Here is a 22,414-nt window from a genome sequence, read left to right on the forward strand (position 1 = left end):
AAAACATGGGTGAAAGTTTCGGATGCATCAACAATCCTGAAATCCTACTTGTGCAAAGTGAAGTTAGTAACACATTTACAAATGGCTGTAAGGAAATGCATTGTCTACCATTTCTTTCTATCTTTGGCAACATGAAGGTTCAGTGACATCATCTATATTTCCACCTAAATTCATTGGAGTAGTTTCACATGAAAAAGTTTGATATTCCATTGTATCTTGCATCTTCTCTTTGGTTTTTGCAGAATAAATTTTAAAATGGATTTTAAAAAATTTTTAAAACTTTTTTTTATAGTTAACTCACTTAACCACACAAAACACATCAAACTCTTATTTTTAAAATATATTGATGTTAAATTAGTTTGATTTAGTTGATTAAAACTTTCTGAGTTTTACACAGGTAAACAGATTACAGCAAAGCCAATAATCGCCACTAGGCCGACCTTTTCACAGTCTCGCCTTATTTGGCGTCAGCTGCATAAAAAAGTAAAATATTTTCATTTATTTCCTGCTCAGTTTGGTTTTTGTCGTGTAATTTTCAGTTTCTTGCTTCATTCTGCTTTTGTGTCTTCGGTCAATATTGACATTTCTGGTTTGATGGACGCGTTTCCGGCCTAACGCAACGTACCAGCGACGTGTGAATGGGGGTGGTCCGGAGCCGCTGTGAGGGGAAGGCCTTGGTCTATTTATTTTTTCTTTCTTTTATCTCACCCTCCCACGTATTTAACGTCGCCATAATTGTGTTTTATCTGTTTCTCCGGACGGCTGGTGGTCATTTCCCGTTTTTCGGTGCGGTGTAAAGCACCGGGACTCCCCCCCATTTCTCATTCCGCTCGCCGATCGAAACGTCCGAATGTCCAGCTGATTGCTTTGAGTACCGTTCAATTATTCCACTTCAAATCGAGCCGTTTGTTCTTCCCAACGGCCGAAACGGATCACCTTCACCGCCCTTCCTCCTCGGATTGTGGACTTTAACGGAAGCCAACATTCTTCCTTTGTTTTGTTTTGTTTCTTTTGGTTGTTGGACCGTTTTCCTCGTTTAAGGACCAGGCCCCGGACTCATCCCCGGCCTTGCGTTTCCATATTGGGGCTTTTTTGGGGGTTGTTGGAAGTCATGGGAGACACAAGTGAACGGAGCAAAGCTTCCTCTCTACCTCCCCGGTGTCCCTGCGGATTTTGGGGGTAAGTGTTTGAGCCGGTATAAACTAGATTAAACCCTCTATCTATAACCGAAAAGTAAATCCGGATGAAATGTTCTCAGTGGGTTCAAACCCATTGTTGTTGTTCTGTCGAGCAGGCCGAGGGTGGGGGGTTGGGAAGTTGGCTAATAAATACACGTTATCGCTTTTAAAACAACTACATTTAATTACATGTATGGATACATGATGGATAAATGTAATTCCGGTGCTGGGTTTTGTTTTTCGCTTTAAAAAGATGGTGTTTTAAATCCGTTCGTGAAGCCAGGAGATGACGTACCCGAGAGAGAGAATGATTTATTGCCAGCAGGTTTCTTTTAAACGTGCCATTTTGTCCTTAATCCTTCAAAAGAAATAAAAATAAAACTACCAACAGGTGCTTTTGCATATATTGTAAACAATTCCTTCATTCAAAAAAGCCTTTAAGCATTTTCAACCGTTTTTACAGTCGGTCTTGTCAAACTAGTGGATGTGTGTTGCATACCGGATGTGATTCACTCATGTCTGCTGTGTTGCCCCATAGGAGAAATGACTTCATATGATCTTTAATCTATTCAACAGCGACACAAACGACTGTCAGTTTGTTTCTCTCCACCATTATACAACTCACTGTAACACTAGATAGAAACAGAGTGTTCTCAGCTTATCTCTGTTTCATTACTAGGCACACACCGTTTTATCCCTGATTAATGGAGGCCACCTCCAGACAGGAAGATACTCCCATGTTCTGTCACATGACTTGTCATTTGGGAAGCAGCCACCCCAGTATTCTGGGTGTAGTTGGCAAACCGGAGCCCACCTGTCAATGTCAGGTGACCCAGATGGTACCGTTGAGTGTTAATGACTCTGGCTGCCTCCACTCAGAACAACACCTGCCTGGAGCCGCAGGCTGGCCTGACCCACCAAACCTTCTGGCTGCACTCAGCTCTGAACAGGACCTTCCTTACAGGAATGGATGTTAACCTTTAACATTGTCCCTCTAAAAAAAACCAACTGTTTAATTTTAGATCCTGTTGAGCAGCTTTCAGCTTCTAAATGGACCAATTTCTCTCTGTTCCTGTTGTAGCTCATGGAAATCACATTTTGAGATAATTTTTTTAAACTAAGTCATTCTCAGTCATTGCTTTAATTTAGCATTTAAGGCATTAAAAATCCATAAACATTAGTGTTGGCTTCCTTCTCAATTTCCTACCTTGTATCTTGATTTTAAGTGTTTTGGAATATTGTCACTTCCTATCTTCTACTGGACAGTTTGAACATGTACCTGATATGTGTATTTTACTATTGTTGAATCCCAGTAAAGATAATCTGTGTGATCATTGTAACCAGTGTTATGAGTCAGTGCTGTTGATCTGTTTTTGTAACTTAAATAATTTTATTGAAAGTGTATCTGGGATTTCTTGCATTTTTTTCTCATAACTAGTTCTAGATGAAAGATTGATTAAAAAACCCCACAAATCCCGATTTAAAATGTAACCTTTCGTTTTAAGTCTGAGCTTCTGATTCCAGTATTTCTATTGAAACAAAATGTATTTGTGTGAACTTTGGTTTAATTTCAACAAATAAAATGGATTTATGGGTAAAAACTTTAACTATGTTGTCTCAAAATAGGAACTCCAAGGTGTGAAGACGACGACTCTGAGTGTTTTAAATTGTTTTCGTTCCAGGCTGAATTTTACTGGCGAAGCCTCTCAGGCCAAGTTTGCGTCAGATTTTAATCTTAGTGAAACAAATATTGAAATAAAACAATCATCACCCTGTTAAAGAGCAGAAATGTTTTCCTACTCGTCCTGCAGCATTAGTGCCATAACTCCTGTTGGAAGAACAATGATGGGAAAATCCCATGAAGTTTTAGTTTGTGTCCCATCGACAAGAGCGACAGGTGACAGAAACGCCTCAGTGTTGTCATGGAGACTAACGAGGTGTCCAGAACGGGACGGAAGCAGATGAAGGTTCAACATTGGAGGAAAACCAGAACAGAGCAGATGTTCTTCTAAGAACAGCCATCTTGTTCTTGACATCAGAGCTTTTAATGCTGATTCATAGTTCAGTCGGGACATCAACTGAAAACACGTAGAAGGTGAACATTTACATCTGTTTTCACACATTGTCTTCATTAAAGCAGCCAGCCAGTGGATTGAAATGAAGCAACAATAACTGTGACATAATTAGTTGAATCCAGCCATATGGATATCTGGTATAACAGCAGTCATGTGTTTCTGTTTGTCTTTCCTTGACTGGGACTCAAAGGAGCATTTTCCAAAATATTAATATAAATGAAGCTTCCTGGCTGTAGAGGTTATGAAAGCTGTTATATTTCACTCAGGATGTGAGATAACTGTCATCTGAGATGTTGAAAATGGGATTAATCTCACTGGCATTTATGAAAGAGGAAGGTATTTATTTAGTCCCATTTATTATCCTGTTGTGAATTAACATATGAAAAATGACCATGACTTCAGTGTATAATTTAGCTTCTCCACATTCTTAAACAGACTCTGGACGTCTGAGCTGTTGAATAACTGTTACTGTTTTCTGTTCTTACAGGTCCAGTAAAACCATGAACTTATGCTCCAAATGTTTTGCTGGTGAGTCTTTCTAACAGCTTTATTTGTTCCAGATTGTTCTTGCATTTTATTACTTGGTAACTGTTTCAGTACAGTAATGGTAGAGAACAGCAGGTGGCAGGAAACTGTAAAGCAGATCTAAGAAGTACAGTTTGTAGGCTGGAAAAATAATTTCTCATAAAAAATAATGAATTTAACTTAATTAGTATCTTATATTTTCTCCTTCCTTTCAGTAAGGTCGGCTTGTTATGCGGGCTTTCTTAGGCCTCGCCACACAAGAACTTTTAATATATTTACAAAACAAAGTTTCGTTACCCAAGGATGTTCAAAGTGAGGCTTGGGGGCCATTTGTTGGCCCTACACTGATCTTGTGTGGCCCATCGACTACAATTCAAGAATATGTTTAAATAAATTAGAACAAAACTGACTTTTAGAATCTACTTGCCAACATTTTAGCTAACACAAAGTGATCATATTTTCCAAGCTCTATGCCTTCGTTTCCAGTTTCATGCTAAATGGGACCAAATCTACAAACTTTAAAGAAACAAATTTGCTTTTAATTTCAGTTTCTGAACTTGGCTAAATACAGCAAGTGCTTCCAAATGAAGATTAGTCCAGAACCTATTTATTATTACTGAGAACTTACAAAATAATTTCTCAGTTTTCTTCAGTTGAGCCCAGAATAATAAGCAAACTGGTTTCCTTAATTTTAACACGGAAAACGTGCAAAAAACTTTAAGTTTCTACAAAATGATTGATTTCTTTATTTGTTTAATTAAAATCGTTTATGCCTAGTTTAATGTTGAAAAGGGGAAAAAAATAATTTTAGTGTTTGAAAATTATACTTTTCTGGTAAGACTACTTTTGAGTTGAAGATTTTGTCTAAAAGTTTGGACACCCCTGCTCTAACCTGACTTCTAACCCAAACACGTCAAACGTAACAACAGTTTTATACTCCAATGTGACACAGAGAAGACGTTCAACTTCGCCATCTCTCCAGACTAAAACCTCCACTCATTCTGTGCTGTCTGCCATACTACCATACTCCAAGTTTAGCACCACCTACAGGTGTGGAGGAGTAAAAGCAGTGTTTTTTTGGCCACTTGTAAACATCCTTATCTGGGCGGGTCCTTCATGTTTTACTGATATGAAGCAGTTCCTGAATCAATCTGTCGATGTTTCCAGTCGCCCCAAGCTGCACTGAACATGTTGGTTTCTCTTCCTCAAACCTTTGTTATGTTTAATCTTTCTCTTCAAACTGAAATCAGTAAAAACCGTTGAGATAAAAATAACCTCCATGTAAATGATACTGTCCTCAAGCTTTCTCCTGCTTTTTTGCATGGAGTGGACCTGATTACATTAAGATACTTCTGTTGAATACTAATATTTGCTTCAAAACCTTCTCAACTGTAAGAGTTTAATGTAAATATACAGAATAATTTAACATCTAAAATAAAACTAGTTAGTTCCTTCTTGGACGTGTTTGTTTGGAGTTTAGTTTCTCTCCGGCGGTTGGCACGAACACTTGTTGCTTAACTACAGTCGCCACAATTTACTGCAGATTCAAATCCCTGAATGCGGCGGGTGGGTTGCATGTTGGGTGGGTTGCATGTTGGGTGGGTTGCATGTTGGGTGCGTTGCATCGGTTCGCTGCGCCGCTGTGTTCAGGTCCCGTGTGACGGCCGCAGCAGAGCTGATGAAATGACAGATTCCAGTTTTAAACTCTAGTTTCTGTCATCCCAACCCACAGCCATTCCAGCTAAACAAAAGTCACTGAAGGAAGAGGTTGAGTCATAGATCAGTTGATTGAAGAAAAGCTGAAAATATTTCCTTGATAATGAAATGTGACTCATGTAGATAATTTTAAAACTGGTTTGAAAAGTACCGGACTCCTCCTGTGGTTTCTGGGTTTCTCCGGTTATAAGGTTGTTTTTAGATTTTCTCTCATTTCCCGGACAGAGAAAAGCCCCAGTTAAAGTTTAAACATGCTAAGAAATGCATGAAGTTTTCTCTAGTCTGGCTGTGGCGGATGGATGGAGGATGCACTGCAGCCCTGTCTGTGGCCATGGCAACCAGTGGGTACTGCAGACAGAGGACCTAAGGGCCCGACTCTGAGGCTCCCACCAGAGACAGCGCCGCCGCTCAGAATAGACCCAATACACACCAGTGTGGAGCCAAGCAGAAGTGGGTTGTTGCAGACCAGCATCCACTCTGAGCTTCAGCAGCCAGGCTGGAAACAATACCTGCAGGCTTCAGGAGAGTCTGAGGCCAAGCTCTGGTTTCCAAGGTGACCACAGGGCTTTTCTACCAGCCTGGAAGTTACTTGGAAATGAGGAAAACTATTTTTTTCCCACCTGAAAATCTAAGCTGGAGTGTAGAGATGCACTGATGAGTATCAATGAGTTATGTCATGTTTGAATTGCTGACATATGATGAAAACAGAATTATGAAGTCGACGTTTTAAACATTCATTAGCTTCTTAAACCAGCAACACCGTCACTGTTAGCATGGTAGCATTATTAAAACAACAGCATCTATGGATATTCCCTTGTCTTAACTCATTTCAGAACAAATCTTTAAACCTTAAAATAATAAATCAATCTTTACTGCAAACCTGAATGAACTGCAGACATGTCCTGACTTGTTTCCTTTTAAACGGTTTCTTCCATGTTTCCTCCAGGGTTGCCAGACTGAGCTGGTTTCCCCCCATTGGGCCAGATGTTGAAATTGCTGCTTTTCACAATATTTGTTGTTTTTAGAAAATGTTTATAGGAAAATTCTATCAAGATTGTTGCCATCGTGTTGCAGAAAAGCAGATTTGCCTGCATACCCTTTCACTCATTTTATTAATTCATTTTGAAATGTCTAGAGTGTGTCAAACGTGACATAATCAGTGATTAATAATAATTGGCTATTAAAGTGTTATGTTGTAAAACATAAAGTTTGATTTGAAAGGGCAAAAACACAAATACTGTTTCCTGAATTGAAAATGTGTAACTTTTAATCTTCTTCACTCAGTAACAACATCTGCACTTAAGAGAGTTGTTCCTGTCTCCTAGGGGACTTTAAATGATATGAGGCATTCACTGATCGGTAAAATATCAGGTTTTTGAGTTTTCATCTTTCCAATGAAACTGAAGATCAATTAAATCTGATCACTTTCTCAGATTATCTGTAGTTAACTGGTTTTATTTACCAAGAGGTTAATACCAAATATCCTAAAAGACGTGGAACTGGTAAATTAAAAAGTGAACTAAATAAATATTTAGTGGCAAATATGTGAACTGAAAATTGTCTAGAGATATTGAATGTTTTCCAAACATGATCAGTTTTTCTGCTGCATATGAGTCAGTTAATGAATCATTCAGGTATCAGGAATGTTTGTTTGGTTTAGGTAATTAGATTTTATTTGCGGCTTTTTTAAGATTCTGATTTTATTTAATAATCTAATATGAGATCTTCAGATGCTGCTGATTCAATAAGGTTCAAGTCTACTGGGTCAAAGGTCAGCATGAGGAAAGTCGCCTTAGACTTGAGAGCAAATGATCTGAAGATTTAACCCTTTCTCTCCAGCAGGGAGAAGTAAAGGCATGCAAGCTGCATGAACGGTTGTGCAAATTTCTTCTTACACATTTTTTTTATTACTGCATAAATAATTTGTCATGGCAGGATAAATGCGGCTCATTAACAGTTGAGATTGCAGTGTGGTGACGCGTTTCCCCTCCATCTCTGCGTCCAGATGTCCAGAAGAAGCAGCCAGAGGACGACCTCGCCTCCAAGCCAATCCAAAGTCCTGGGAGTAGCCAATCATCCGTGTTCAGCAGCGACAGCAGCAGTAGCAGTAGCGAGTCACTATCGTTGTCGCTGCCGCCCGGCTCGGAGCCGCCGTCAGCCGCAGAGTCAGCCGCCATGTTCTCCAGCCGGACAGAAGGTAAACGTCGTCATGGTTACCCTGTTCACCTGTTTGAACAAGCTGTTTTTAAGGCTTCAAGTCCTAAAACTAGATAATGTATAAGTTACAAAAGTAACTTCAGAGGTGAATGAAACGTTGGTGTCTAAAACGAAGCTGGCGACTTGGTGATGAAGGAAGGAAGACTGGACCTGATGATGTTTGTGGAGAGTGCAGAGCTACAGAGCATGGCTGGTCTGAATGTAAAACTCTGTCTGGACACTAGGTGGAGCAGCTCCCAGTCTTTGAAGCATTTTCACAGAAAGAGTTCAGTTAAAGTCCCAGCATGAAGCCGGGTTCAGACATGCAGAGTTCACAGAGACGGCTGCTTCAGCAGCAAAATGTCTGTCCCCTAACAGCTAATCTGAGTTTAGCTTATTAACAAGTCAGGAGATCACATCATGAATTTATTCTGCTTAACGTTCATTTAGCGATTGATGCGTTTGGGCTTCATGTAACATTAGCTTCAAAAGCTAAACTGTGAGAGGCTGATGGTAGAAATCACAGGAAGAAGTCGTTCAGCTGTTCTGGAGGCTCTACTCAGATTTTTTGCTGAAATGTAATATTTTTTGCAAATAATCAGCTGCATATCTGATTTAGTACCACATATAAAAGGAGCTCAAATCGGATTTTTTCTGGGGGATGAAAAGATCAGAATTGAGCTGTTCAGACGGCCATGAAAAAGTCGCGCATGGACAAAAAAAATAAATTTTAGTTGCATTTGCTTTCTGTGAGAACATAGAGATGGTCAGATCATCACTTTATCAGATCTGTCTCTGCAAATCATTCAGAAAACACTTCGTGTGTGTCCAAATTCATTCATTCATTCATTCATTCATTCATTCATTCATTCATTCATTCATTTTGCCTTTGTGAAACATTTTGCGACCTATATGTCTGAAAGATGTGGTAGAAATTAATATTTACTTTTACTAATTTAGCGATGCATGAATCAATTGTGTTAGGCTTTTACATAGACATGTTGCTTATCATTTTTTAAACTTTTAAATTATTTGATTAGTTAGAAAAGATTAAATAAAGATCCTCAATATTTCGAGCTGCATTTTTACCATCTTGCTTAATCCTGTCATGGTTGCTAGGCAACGGGACATATGTAAGGCAGGGGTGGGAATAAATCTGAAGCTCACTTCAGGTCTTTAGACAGCAGAGGGCACTCTACAGTCCAGACTGGCCCTTTAATGCATCTTTAGGACCAGTTGTACTGCATCAGGTGAGAACATTGATCTAGATCTGTAACGTGATGAAGAGTTGTTCTTCATTTCCTGCTTCATGTCCAACCAGAATCCTCAGGTCCCTTCATACCAGTTAAACCTCGAGTTTTCATCATTATGTTGTTGTTTCCAAGGTTTCCCCTCCAGCAGGCTGTTGGCAGTGGAAGCAGGTCATTTCTCTGTATGTATCTCTCATCCTGTGACTGTCCATCTGCAGGCGTGACGTCCACAGAAACAGCCCAAGGCACACTCTGCACACCCACAAAACGCCCACGTGAATCAGGTAGGCGTCCGCCCCCTCCCTGCCCGCCGCCCTGCGTGAGCTGCCCCACTTCCAGCTCCACACACGTAACCCCGTTGGTTGTGTTTGCAGCCTCCAGCCCAGAGAGCGAGGCCACGCCGGAGAAACGGCCGCGCACAGAAGAGAAGGAGGGGAACGGCGAGGAGAGCCGCGGGACGCCCAAACAGAAGAACCGCCGGCGCTGCTACCGCTGCCAAACCAAACTAGAGCTGGTGCAGCAGGAGCTGGGCTCATGTCGCTGTGGTGAGTTCTGCAGAACCCAACACAAACGAAGCACTGAACATAAAACACAATTCATTCACTTAATTATTCTCAAGATTAATCGAGTAATCTGACTAAAAACAGCACATTCTGCTGATTTTTCATTTACCCAGTGAAGCCTTTTTGTAAGCAGTATTAGAAATACATTAGAACATGCACAGGAAAAATAATTTACTTCATTTTTAAAGTAAGAAAATAAACATTTTATTGCCTAAAATGCAATAAAAAACCCCTCAGTTTTAGCTTCACCTGCTTTAAATCCTGTGGAAAAAAATCTCCTATTAAGCTTATTTTGGTCTAAATTTATTAATCATTTAATTGACAAGAGTCAGCAGATCAGCCTAATCTCTATTGGTAAAAGGCTGAGCTTTTCACATGTTTGAATGTTTTAGCTGCAGATTCATCCTTTAAGGTGAATAACCTTTTGGGTCATATCATTTTTATTGTATTCCATTTAAAAATGGAATTAAATTTATATATTTGCACTTCCTCATACATTTCTAATATTGTGTAAAATTTGTTGAATTGTCACAATAATATACTCGATGATATAACAATCGTACTTGATTACTAAAATGAACGCTACAGTTTTCATCTTTTCATTTGTTGAAACCTAAACATGCAGAACTGAGTCTATGTGACAAAACATGGAACGTTCTGAGCGTTTGCGGCGTTCCCGCCTCACTGCGCTCCGTGTTTCCTCCAGGCTACGTGTTCTGCATGCTGCACCGTCTACCTGAGCAGCACGACTGCCTGTTCGACCATCTGGGCCGCGGGCGCGAGGAGGCCGTGCTCAAGATGGTGAAGCTGGACCGCAAGGTGGGCCGCTCATGCCAACGCATCGGGGAGGAGTGCTCCTGATCGGCCGTCCCGCTCCACAGACCAGGCACTTACAGAGGAGGAAGAGGAGGAGGAAGACGGGGTGGGGAGGGGAGGGGCCGGTGGGCAGGGCGTCCTGCATCTGACCCAATAAACGTGGATCTAAGCTCGGTGCTGGAGCGTCTGCTCTGTTCCAGGCCCCGCTCAGCATGTTCACACACACACACACACACACACACACACACACACACACACACACACACACACACACACACACACACACACACACAGCCTTAACCCCACCCTCCCCTCCTGGAGAGGATGGATCCAGTCAGACTCGTCGCCATGGTTTCCTCCTCTTCTCTCCGTTTCTCTCTCCATCACAGGAAGTCCGGTCGAACGGTTCCGCCGCTCGGCCTGCTTTCATCTCTTCTTCCTGTCCTCCATGACTCGGCCGCGGCGGGGGGTCAGGCTCCGCCCCGCGGCCGCTCCTCAGGTCGCCATCAGGGGGTTGGAGTGTAAAACCTGTAACCCACCTTCCTCTTCCTCATTTCTTCTTCTTCTGTTCCTTCCATGACGTTTCGGTCCACGCGCAGCGTCACAGCGCCACCGCATGGCGTTGGGTGCCGTGACGGTGATGCGTTCTGTTTCTCCCAGCCAGTCCCTGCCTCGGCTCACCTGGACTAAATCATAAATATTAATATTAATGAGGAAAAAAACACTAAAGGACGGAGTCCGACAGATCAACCCTGTAGCAGATCCTCTTCTCCCGCTGAGTGGTACACAGACGGCGTCGCAACTTCATTTTGTTTTCACTGAAAGTGTTCGACACCAAAACTGCATCTGGAGTTCATTAGTGCTGAAGTGAACTGAAATCATTCTGCAGTTCCTTCGTTCTGTGTTTGGGACTGCAGGAAGCTGTTTGGAATGTAATAATTAGCATCTTATTTCATGTTTATATATTTTTTTTTTAGCATAAGTCACCTTTTCTGCTTCTGAGCTTTCTTTTCATCAGAGAAAACCAGGATTAAAAAAAACAGCTTGAACCTGGATCACAGCAACCAGCTGTGATTGGCTGAGCTGTTTCAGATTTAATCTGATTCTGTGTTTTAATGATGCTTCAGGTGGTTTTGGCTGCAGAAACGAGGTGAATTGCTGAATTTGGTGGTTGGTTCTGACTGGGCCTCTGCAGCCTGCCTGTTCGGACTTTGTGCTGTGCATATTGTTCAGTTTTTCCATCTGTTCTTCAGAGACTCTTCTAACATGTATCTGTTTGTGGCATTGCAGACATTTTCTTCCTTCTCTTCGTTCTTAATTTGGGCATTCGGCACCAGTGTGCGTGCAAAGGTTTGAAGTTGCAATCTGTTAAAAACAGGCTTGGAATAACCGCACGGTGCAGCAGTACCCACAATGCATCATGGGTAATGCTGGACTACGTTTTGTTGTAGGATTAACTGAGAAGCACGAAGCAGAACTGGAGCTTCTGCAGCATGGCGGGTTGAAAACCTGTCCATCACCACTTTACTATGCTAACCCTCGGCACAACCGGATTATTTCTTCCCTCCTTCGCCTCTCCCGTCTCCCACGGCGACGCAGCAACGTGTGAGAGGGTTCTGGAGAAGTTCTGACTGGTTCTCATTTCCATGCGTTTTTCTTTCTTTGAGTGTTGATGAGAAACAGGAAAAAAAAGATTATCTTTCTGTACCTTTTTAAAGAAGAAAATTATTTAACCGTATATCAGTTTGAGTTACTTACACCCTAGCATAGAGTGGCATATTTAGTTAAATGTATAAAGCAAGAACATAATTCTGTCCTATTTTATTTCCCTCTTAATTTGATCATGTTCCACTTATTTTTTTTCTGCTGAGGAAATTAAACTGGATTAGAGGAAGTTGCTTTTGTGTTGGTGTCGATTTATTTCCATATGTTTAATGCAAACCTAACATGTACTGGTACATTGAAAAATAAGAATATGACTAAAAAAAAGAATCTATTTCAGTAATTCTGTTACAAAAAAATTACACCTGGTGTTTTGAAGGCGGTTAAATTCAGAAATACTTTTCTAATCCCAATGGGAAATGAGATGTAGCTCATCATCTCAGTATCTTTAGCATCGCTGTTGATGGTAATCCTGTGGGTTGAAAGGATCTCCAGTAGCAGTCAGTCTTGCAGTGAATCTGAAGAGGCTTCTGACTGAAGGCTGTTGCTATATGACCGTTATGACATGCTAACAGCTCCATTTCCAGACAGCAGAGATATTTCACAGTAACATGATCTGGATGACATCATCAGTTGTTGGCTAGCTGTTAATCCGCCTCTTCTGCTTCTACTGTTTCTCTGTCCCTGTCCAGCCGTACGGTTAGAAAGCTGAGAGACAAAGGATGGCATGATCAATAGACGGTTTGAACTTTGTGCTTTTCTCCATTCCCTGGTTCTGCTCTGCATCCATGAAGCCTCTGGTTCAACTCCTTTGGGGTCAAAGTTCATGTATTTGCGCTTTTGAGATGCTAATCTGCTCCTGGCACTTTGTTGCCACAGTTATGCATCATAACTGAAAGTAGGAAAGTTTCTACTAAACCCAGCTTTTCACACACTGACGTAATGTGCATGTAAGCATTTATTTATCAGATATTCACCGTGTACAACAGCCTGAATGTCGCTCTTTACATGTGGTTGCAGTTTATACACCACTTAGAAATCAAACTGATTCATTAAAACTAATAGTTTCTGCACATTGTAGCAATCTAGGAGAAATCTTTTGAGATCGTTATGTGAAGGTAACCTTCAAAGAAACCATTGTAGAAACAAACTCATTTCTGTCCATATTAAGAGAAAATGCATAAAATAATTCCACGCTCCCAGTGCAGCACGGTGCTGCTGTCGAGATGTAAAGCTAAAGCATGACCCAAACGACTGTGGTGCTACAGAAAACTGCAGGAATGAGGTCATCACCAGCAGGAAGGTGACTCCTGCTGCACCGCTGCTAATGAGGTTCAGGGACAAACATGGAAATGTAGCAGGACTGCAGAAAGAGATGAAACTTTCCCCTAAACTCTACAACATAAAACAATACAAATATAAAAAACTGCACCCAACAGTTAGCATAGCTGTTCTTAAATTATCCCCAGATTGAAAGAGAACAGGAAGCTGCCGAGGAGTTTTTCCCTGATTTCCAAACTGATTTATTGAATTTTTTTTGTAACAACATTCAGACCGAGACTGACTACCAGCACACTACAAGCTGCTAGAAATAACACAATGACTGTCAGTAAAATGTTTTGATTCATAGTTTCTTCTCACACTTATAAATGAACATATGGTGCTCTTATTGTATTGCTATGTTTAGCAGGCAGCATTTAGTGACCATTAGTAAAACGTAACTATCATCAGCTTTACGTCTGACGCTACAGACGTACCATTAAGAAAACTAAAGTTGGTAAACTCAAAACCAAATCAAGTTATTTGAAGCTAAAAATCTTTAGATTTTGAACAGTTGTAACTAAAATAGGAAAATATGTTTATTCAGTATATTTTTTAAAAGGCAGATAATAAAAAAATGAGACGGTTTGCAAAGGAAGTCAATGTAGATTCTTACCTGAATTGTATTAAATTGGGATGAAAACTGCTCACAGTGACTCGTATGCAATGCAAAACGTTCTAAATCTGCATTTATCTATGCAATACATTTCTTAGATAACTGTCTTTCAAGAGTGGGCTAACTTTTTATAAAAATAAAAAAAGATTTTGGGTCTTAATAAAGGACAGGAACAATTTGAAAAAGGAGACGGGATTGATGAATTTGATCTGTTCTGCTGTGAGATTAATGCCCACTCAGCACCTGCAGGACACAGTGTGCCACCACACTGGGATACTTTTGCTCAAAGGTTAATTCCCTGGAAAGTACAAATATGTGAGATAGCTGCTTCATTGTTTCTTCAAGGTCTTCATAAACACAACAGTACCTGCAAAAGCAATTTTAACAGTTGACTCGTGTATAAAACGCTACAATTGCTGTGGGAATATCAAAAATACAGATTTTAATGATCAATTTGAAGGTAACATGAAGCTGCAGAAACATTTATGTTTTTCTGTGGTTTTCATGGCCATTTTCAGTTTTTGCAGACAATATAACGTATTGTTTGAGCAAAACAGTATTTTTTCCAAGCTTCACTGGAAAATGTGGTTTTTCTCTGTAGTTGCGTTACCTCACCACTAGATGGCGCACCAAGCTAGTTGAAGCGTTTATCTTTCTGAGCTCTTTCCTGACATAAATGGGATCATTTTTTATACTTTGCTCCACATGTTTTATTCATGAACTCTAAGACAGAGCTATGTCCTCAGTGGGATGTCTGATAATTTATTGAAATAAAACGTGGGATCACTGACTCTCTTTTCCAACTCTACATTAATGGGACTGCAGCTACAAAACCAGAAAGCCTTCCTGCTCTCTCTGCCTCATTCTACCACTTTTAACCACGTCTATCTCAGGTTTTCCATTTGTGTTTTTGTTTTCTGTCTTCTTCTCTTTCTTTTTCCTGTCTTTCCAGCTGTTTTGTTGCAGCTGGAAACATGTTTTGTCTTTATTTCTCAGTAGGAGCTGGGTAGATTTCTGTGATCAAAGTTCAGTATCACTTTGACCTCATGTCAGCCATGTTGTGCTGTTATATTCTGACCTGTGACTCAGCAGTGAAATCTGTTTTAAGCTTCAGAAACACATCACTGCTGACTGGTCACTACACATGTGCTGCATTTGTGCCTCATTTGAAAAAGATAAACTGATGGTGATGGTTCCATAAAATATACATTAATGCATATAAATATGTCCTAAAGCTTGGGTTTTTGTCTTTTTGCTGAAATGATTTGCTTCTCTACCTCCTCCTTAAGCTGCTATTGCCTCTGAAAAACCACTAATTAGAGCCAGGAGGAGGGTCTTAAGTGCTATCAATCATGCTTGTCTATGCACTGCTAAATATGCTAATGGTGGAGAAACAACTTACCGTTGAAGAAAAACAATTTATCGCCCGTCATCGGTGGCCATGCAACTAGCCAGAGCATTCATGACACCCTGCTGTGGTGAACCAGTTGTAGCACAGCAGAGAGCAAGGGGACGAGTGTGAGCAGCACAAACACAAGAATGATTGACCGTGCTAAGACCGTCCTCCTGGCTCTGCTAATTAGCACTGGAATCACTGGGAGAAGGCAGAGGAGCTTGATGTTTTTCACAGGTTATCTGTCTAGACTTAAACATCGTGACAATTTTAGTATATATCCAAACTAATTACATACTGCAGCTTTAACAGGGGGCCTCAAATCAAATTATGCTCAAGGCCCTGCTTTAGAGTGCTGAATAGTAAAACAATGTCCAAACCAGATTTATCCTTTTTGTTGGTTTATCGTTCATAATTCCTATAAAATACAATTAAATTGTGTTGCAACGTGAGAAAATGTTCCGCTCTGCGGTCCCACACGGAGCGGCACACCTGGTTCTCCTGCAGCCGCAGACATTCACATGTTGCCCAGCACCGGAGCAGCTGAGTGGGTGTCGGCAGGTGGAGCTCCTCCATCCCATTCAAACCTGCAGGAGGGTCCAGGACTACCTCAGAGAAACGCGCTCAGCCTCTCACTCCGTACTCGCGCGCCGACCTCACCGCACGTGGACACACGGCGGTGTTCCAGAAGCGCTCGAGCTCCGGTGAGAGTTGAGAGCGCGTCAAGGAGCGCGCGCGCGCACGGTGTTTGACAGCCAGCGGGACCGGACGGGCTCGTGTCGGCTCAGCTGGAGGAGCTCCCTCTGCTTTTATCCGCTTCTTTTATTTGTTTTTTGTTTAAATCCCGGTTCCTAACATGGGATTCTGACAGCAGCCGGGCTGCGGGCGCCGTCGGCTCCTCCTGACCGGAAAATGAAGCGTCTCTGTCGGAGGCTGGCGGTGGCCGTGGCGGTGCTGGTGTGGCTGGGAGCGCTGGTTTACCTGCTGGTGCTGAGTCGGAGGAAGTTACCGGAGCTCGGTGCGGGAGCTGGAGCAGCAGCCGGAGGCGGAGAGACGGGGAACAACCAGGTGAAGGAAACACCCACACACGTCACTTTGTGGTTAAACAGACTGAAACTGATACCGGAAGGTAATGAAACACGGATAAGTTTCTCCAGATGTTTGTTTTTATTCGCTTCATGACATTTACACTTCATAACAACGTAAAAAAAGAGATTAAAGAACTGATTTATTAGAGATTTACTTTCATTAGAAGAAAACTTGAAATATAGGATTATAGACTTCATATGTTGAGAAGAAGTTAAACTTCCTGGTTACTTTATGCTTTATTTTTCTAGGGACTTCATTTAACTGCAAATTGCTTTGGACTTTCAGTAAAGTTAATGAATTCTCTAATGTGTGTTGGTTAAAGTAATTGGTGACATAAAACTGAAGATGTAACCAAACATCTTTCAAAGTGCCACTTTCTTTCAGACAGATCCCACTGTCAGGCTGTTTAAACTTTTTATTACTTTTTAAGCAGCTTTACATTCTAAGATATACATTTTTTAGATAGATGGAGATAGATGAGACTTTATTATCCCTTGGGAAAAATTCAATCTCAAGCAGAAATACACAAACAGTTTTTGTCTTTGCTGATTTGCAAACCACTTTATTTCCAATTTCAGACTCTTCAGCTCATACTGACCCGTTTCATTATCTGACACAGGAGTTATTTCTGTTGTTAAAGTTTATTATAAACCTAATGCAGATAACTGGACGGACTTTAACCTGCCTTTGTTTCTGCAGGATCTGCTTTATTGCTTAATCTGCAGAATTCAACTGGTGTCCTACATTTAAGTTATCGGGAGTGTTTTTAGGAATCTTGAGGAAGATTTGGAGCAGTGTGCAACATAATGCAACATCATTATGTGTGAATTTCTAGTGCCATTAGATGAAAGTATAAGTTTAAAGATTACTGTCTTTGAAACTGAAGCTTTGTTTCTGTTTGTCTGAAGAAGTAAAGTATCTTAACTATCAGGTGTCCATCAGACCCAGGCAGTTAGCGGTTCTGTTTGGCTTGAATTTAATGACTGTCTGCAACTCTGAGATGAAAGGTTTTCAGATAGAAAAGCTGTTTTATTGATGTTTTTGTGGAAGGGATGCTGCGTATCGAGCTCCTTCGTTTGCTGGGTTTCAGCCGTCTTTGTCTTTTGGTAAAGTGTGAATTTATAAAACAGAAACGCTGCAGAGCTGCGTGTTTTTAGCATTCTCTCTTCATCATTCTGCTAAAATTTAAATATCATGCTCCTCAGATGTTTGTCGCTGCACCTGAGCTCAGCTTTTATAACTGAGCTGTAAATGCAAACTGGATGTTTTCATAGAGGTCTGGGCACATTTTGTGTGAGAACACCTGCACTGTGTGTTTATGTTTCTGTGATGATCTGATGCAGTGAAGTGGAAGCTATAAAGCGAGAGCTGTTTGAGGCGGAAATCTGTTTTGATATCTCGCGTTGTAAAGAGCTAAGCTGCAGCTTTACACTGTGAAGCCAACTTTTTTCTTCCACACAGTCCTGCAGTGGAAAGGGATTATTAAATCTATCTGAGCTCGGCTCCGTTATGGTGCTGATTGTTAATCACCACTGAATTATTTACTCTAAATATATAAATATTTGTACCAATGTGTAAATATTTATATTTGTACCAATGTGCTCTTTCACATTACGATGCTTTAATATTTTCTTGATATTTTAGAATTGAATAAAATTCCTGCGTTTACTTGTACCGTTGAGAAATCCTTCTTGCCAAGTGACAGAACAGGATCTTTATTGGGTGGAATTTTTAAAAAATAGACTCTGGGTTTAAATATACAATTTACTGCCTAAATAAACACATGTTTTAGTGTTTAAAGTTATTTTTTATCGTTTTTTTAAACAGCTCCACAACCTGCCTTGTGTGATTTGTGTCTTGTGCGGCTCTGACGCCTCAGCCTGATGTTCTTCGTGTCTCTGCTTGTCTTACACTTCACTGACTTCCAGCAGCAAAAAGCAGACAAGAGAATGACACTGAACTTTGATTTTTCCAAAACACGCGTTTCCTCTCCTGGACATACTAGTTTTGTTTTCCAATGAATTTACATTTTCAGTTTAAGTCATGGATTTGTTAAAAACAGCTTGGTTAGTTGTACTTGTCAGTAATTCTGATTTCTTGAGTCATTTTTAAAACAGATGGACGACTCTCTGCTGAGCTAAACTTGGAGAAATACTGATTGTCTTTTCTGTTTAAATTATTCAAATTCCTCTTCATAAATAAGAATCAACTTAATGTAATATGTGTGCGGCGTTTTACAAAATGACTTAGTGCATCACAACTTGCACCGATATCATCTTGTATCACGTTTTGCTAAGTATTTTTTCGTATTTTCAGAATGAAAACCTCAGTTTGATCCTGACTTCAGAGCAGTTTTGTCTTCATTTTAAGGTTTGTGTGAACGGAACGTGTTTTCAGATGTTGAAACTGAATTTCCTGTTGCTGTAAGTTGACCTGAATACATTCCTCTGCTAAAAGTCTCAGTATGAAATTTAAAGAGTAATTAAACTGCTTTAGCTGGAGATAGAAACAAATGCAACCACTGTGGCCCATCAAGAACAGAAAACAGGGAGGAAAAGAACTTGTGTGGACTCGTTCTGCAAACTCTGAGCTAATGAGTGAATCTCTGCTCTTTCTGCAGGAGTGTGTGCGTGCGTGTATGCGTGTGTATGTGCAAATGAATGGATCTTTTCAAGTCATGACACACGTGCTTTAACTCCTCTCAGCTACTTGTGCCAGATTCAGACTTGCCAACTTAATCCCACAGAATTTCACAGCCAGTGCGAAGCTGTCGGATTTGTCAGCAGGTAAAGGTGGCCTCCTGCGATCATTACTGTGCACGCAGTCTGCTTCTGTTACAGGAGTAAGAGGAGCTAATTGGGATTCATCCAGTGTGTGAAGGCTTATTATCTGAATGCATGTTGGAACTGGAGCTGGAGATACTTTGGACCAGAATTGAGAGTTTCTGGGGCTGACCGTTTTGTTGGTGCTCAATAGTTTTAATGCAACTCAGCTGTTCTTAGGGGAATTAAAGTAAAGGTAGGCCTGTCGCGATAAACGATAAATCAATTAATCGCACGATAAATTAAACCTATCGGCCTCATTTTAATCATCGGCTTTATCGTTTCTTCCTGCCTTTTTTTCTTTCTCCTGATGACACTGAATGAAAAAAGGCTCAACTCCGGTGCTCTCCACTGACCCTCCCTTCCTCATTTCCTTAGTGGAATGTCCAGCGCACACTACACGAGTTGTCGGCCCATTTTCAAAACCTGAGAGACACATTAGCCGACAGAAATCCTGGCTATAACGGTTCGATCAGGTTCAGCCATGTGGTGTCCAGCCACATGGGCACAAAATAATGGCTACAAGTCCAGTTAACTAATTTTAAAACCAGGCATTAATCAATGCTTTACTAGAATCTACCTGTGGCTAGAGTCAGCATAAAGTCCTGACTGAATGAAAATCATTATAACCCATTTATGTCACGTTAATGAAGAACAGCAGAACAGTTACCGGGTTTATCAACTGTGGTAGCAATTTGGCTCTATATTCTTTGCACGAAATGTTGAATAAATATCATATCATATCATATCATATCATATCATATCATATCATATCATATCCGATGTCCGTGTCAGCTGTCACCTCGTTATTTCCCCTCAGAAAGCACAGAGGAGAATCCGCGCTTTCTGATTGGCTACCTGTCACATTCAGCGTTAAGCACCCAGTCGGGGAAAATCCCTGATTTAGATCGGAGCGGCACGACGATCTACATCACACTGCAGGATGATAGGCTACGAATTCACCAACAACAATCTTAGATCGGCCAACGCTATAAAATTATCGTAAGGGGAAAATGGGGGCAAAAAATCGTGTAGTGTGAACTACTGCATTAGGTAGTCGGATGTGTCCGTCTTCTCTACTTAAATCTACTGATTACTGAAGGGCAATATAATACAGACTTCATAATCTGCACTCTTTTGGTTGAATGCAGTATTTTTTTCCACTTTGACTTTATGTTGTTTAGTTTTATTCAAGTACGTTTTTTGTTAATGGAGACTGAGAATCTTTTATTTTTGTTTTTGGTTGTTTTGTTTTAGTTCATCAGTTCCAGTGTTAAACCCTCCCGACCCCACTGAGGGACAAGGGTGTAAAGAAGATGGATGGATGGATGGATGGATGGATGGATGGATGGATGGATGGATGGATGGATGGAGTTCCAGTGTTATGTGTTCTTTTGAAAATAAAGTGTATCTATCTATGGCAGGAAATCACATGCATTATTATGTCATTTCCATTAAATCAGTGTCAAAAGGTCTTGAAACAATATTATCGTTTATCGCAATAATTTTTTAGACAACTAATCGCTTTGTTATTGTGACAGGCCTAAGTAAAGGACCATTGTATCTAGAATTAGCATATCTTCAATAAAGGCAGCTCTCTTCTCTGGAATGACTTCCTGTCAGATAAAGTTCTGGACTTTGGCTAGGCCATTCCAGAACTTTGATTTTCATCTGCTGCAGCTGTTCTATTGCCGATTTTTGATCAGCTGTAACTTTTACCTACAGCTGTTTTGATATTTCACATCTGGTTGGAGTTCAAGTAAATTTTTTTGTTCAATTTTCTGTATAAAAACAGACTTATCATAAAATGTAATTGTTGGTCAGATTTGAGCTTTTTCTTAAATAATTAGTTTGTTACACTTTACTGTCAGAACTGAGATCAGCTCAGAGTCACAAACAAATAATTTTATTGACATAAAGTTGCAAATGTCTTGACCTGGATTTTCTCAGTAGTTGTGGTTCTGGACCTTTAAGCTCATCTAGAAATCTTTTGGACATTTGAACATATATAAATTCAGTTTTAGTTTAAATAAAACATAAAATTTCAGAATCAATAGAGTTTTAATTTTAACTTTTGTGTAAATGGTTTTTCTTTTAGGATTGAAATTCCTAATTCTGTTCCTGCTAAATTCATTTCCATGTTTTGCATGTAATCAGAAGTTGTTTACACAGGCTCTTATTGGCTTAATCACATGTTAATCACATTATTAGCGTATATGTAAATGCAGGCGGTGTTAGTGTTGGGTAACTATCAGCTGGAGCGGTGCAGAGGAGCATAAATACATAGCAGGTCAGGAACAATCAGCAGGTCTGTTCCTCGTTTGTGGCTCTGAATAAACATAAGACCCTGTGTTTGTGTGTGAGCCTTAAATAAATCCCAAAGGAGGAGTGTGTGTGTGTGTGTTATTTATTTGTTTCTCACCCATCGTGACTTCTTCTTCGCCTTACTTGTTAGGGATGTTGCTGTTTACTTAGTTTTTCCTGACTAATCAAAAATTGTCCCAAGCAAACAGAAGTAAAATGTTCAAAACAATTTGCAATTCATATAAAACCAAAGATATTCAACAGCATAAATCTCTATCCTTCTGCCTAATAGTGCCAAAAATGGTAATGCATATAAAACCAACTAGGGCTGAAACGATTCCTCGAATGATTCGAGTACCTCGATTACTAAAATTCCTCGAGGAAAATTTACCTGCCTCGAAGCTTCGTTAATTTATGTTTTATTATTTAGCGCACCGTGTTCCGGCCGGGACTTCATTTGCGTTGCGCGGAGCTCTCACTTCCGCCTCTGAGTTGTTGACAAAAGCTAAGTCTCAGCGGCATAAAGTCCAATCTTCAAGATTGGCCCGTGGGGATTTTATTGATTGATGATAATGCCCGACTTTTTTATCGTTTTTGGGGAACCAATAAGCATCCTTAAAATGACTGGGGGAATGCCTGGAGTACGGCAGCATTTCTCCTCCGGGGCTGCTGGTTGAAAGCGAACGGCGGGAAGAGCGCTGAGGTGAGCGGATAGCCTGAACAGGGCGGGCGGCTGAGTAGCTGATGCTTACCGTGTAAATGTAGCTTTACCGACGAACCGCACAATAAATTTCATATCCCGGTCTGAAGAAACGGGTGGCGGAGCGCATCGTACATGGCTGGTAGATGAGTTTCTGAGTGTGACCAGTGAAGGTGTCGTAAATATCCC

At 40.6% G+C, this 22,414-nt stretch overlaps 2 protein-coding genes across 3 annotated transcripts in view; both read left to right on the forward strand.

Moving 5' to 3' along the window:
• The first annotated feature begins 630 nt into the window (after positions 1 to 630).
• Positions 631 to 12,217, forward strand: zfand3 (zinc finger, AN1-type domain 3). Of its 2 annotated transcripts, XM_014968692.2 has the most exons (7): positions 631 to 1,179; positions 3,741 to 3,781; positions 7,334 to 7,368; positions 7,500 to 7,691; positions 9,159 to 9,224; positions 9,315 to 9,485; positions 10,210 to 12,217. In XM_014968692.2, the coding sequence occupies exons 3-7, from the start codon at positions 7,362 to 7,364 to the stop codon at positions 10,362 to 10,364; spliced, it is 591 nt and encodes a 196-aa protein (XP_014824178.1). In that variant the 5' UTR covers positions 631 to 1,179; positions 3,741 to 3,781; positions 7,334 to 7,361; the 3' UTR covers positions 10,365 to 12,217. The 2 variants fall into 2 exon arrangements, with proteins under 2 accessions (XP_014824178.1, XP_014824177.1); XM_014968691.2 differs by lacking the exon at positions 7,334 to 7,368.
• A 3,089-nt stretch (positions 12,218 to 15,306) lies between these two features.
• galnt14 (UDP-N-acetyl-alpha-D-galactosamine:polypeptide N-acetylgalactosaminyltransferase 14 (GalNAc-T14)) overlaps positions 15,307 to 22,414 on the forward strand; it is a 139,608-nt gene continuing 132,500 nt past the window's right edge. The window contains exon 1 of the mRNA XM_088002060.1: positions 15,307 to 16,378. Within this exon, the coding sequence (XP_087858186.1) occupies positions 16,223 to 16,378 (156 nt within the window). The 5' untranslated portion in view covers positions 15,307 to 16,222. The remainder of the gene's footprint in view (positions 16,379 to 22,414) is intronic.

The sequence above is a fragment of the Poecilia mexicana genome, unplaced genomic scaffold, assembly GCF_051168715.1.
Source record: "Poecilia mexicana isolate PSO_F unplaced genomic scaffold, ASM5116871v1 scaffold_21, whole genome shotgun sequence".
Taxonomy (NCBI): Eukaryota; Metazoa; Chordata; class Actinopteri; order Cyprinodontiformes; family Poeciliidae; genus Poecilia; species Poecilia mexicana.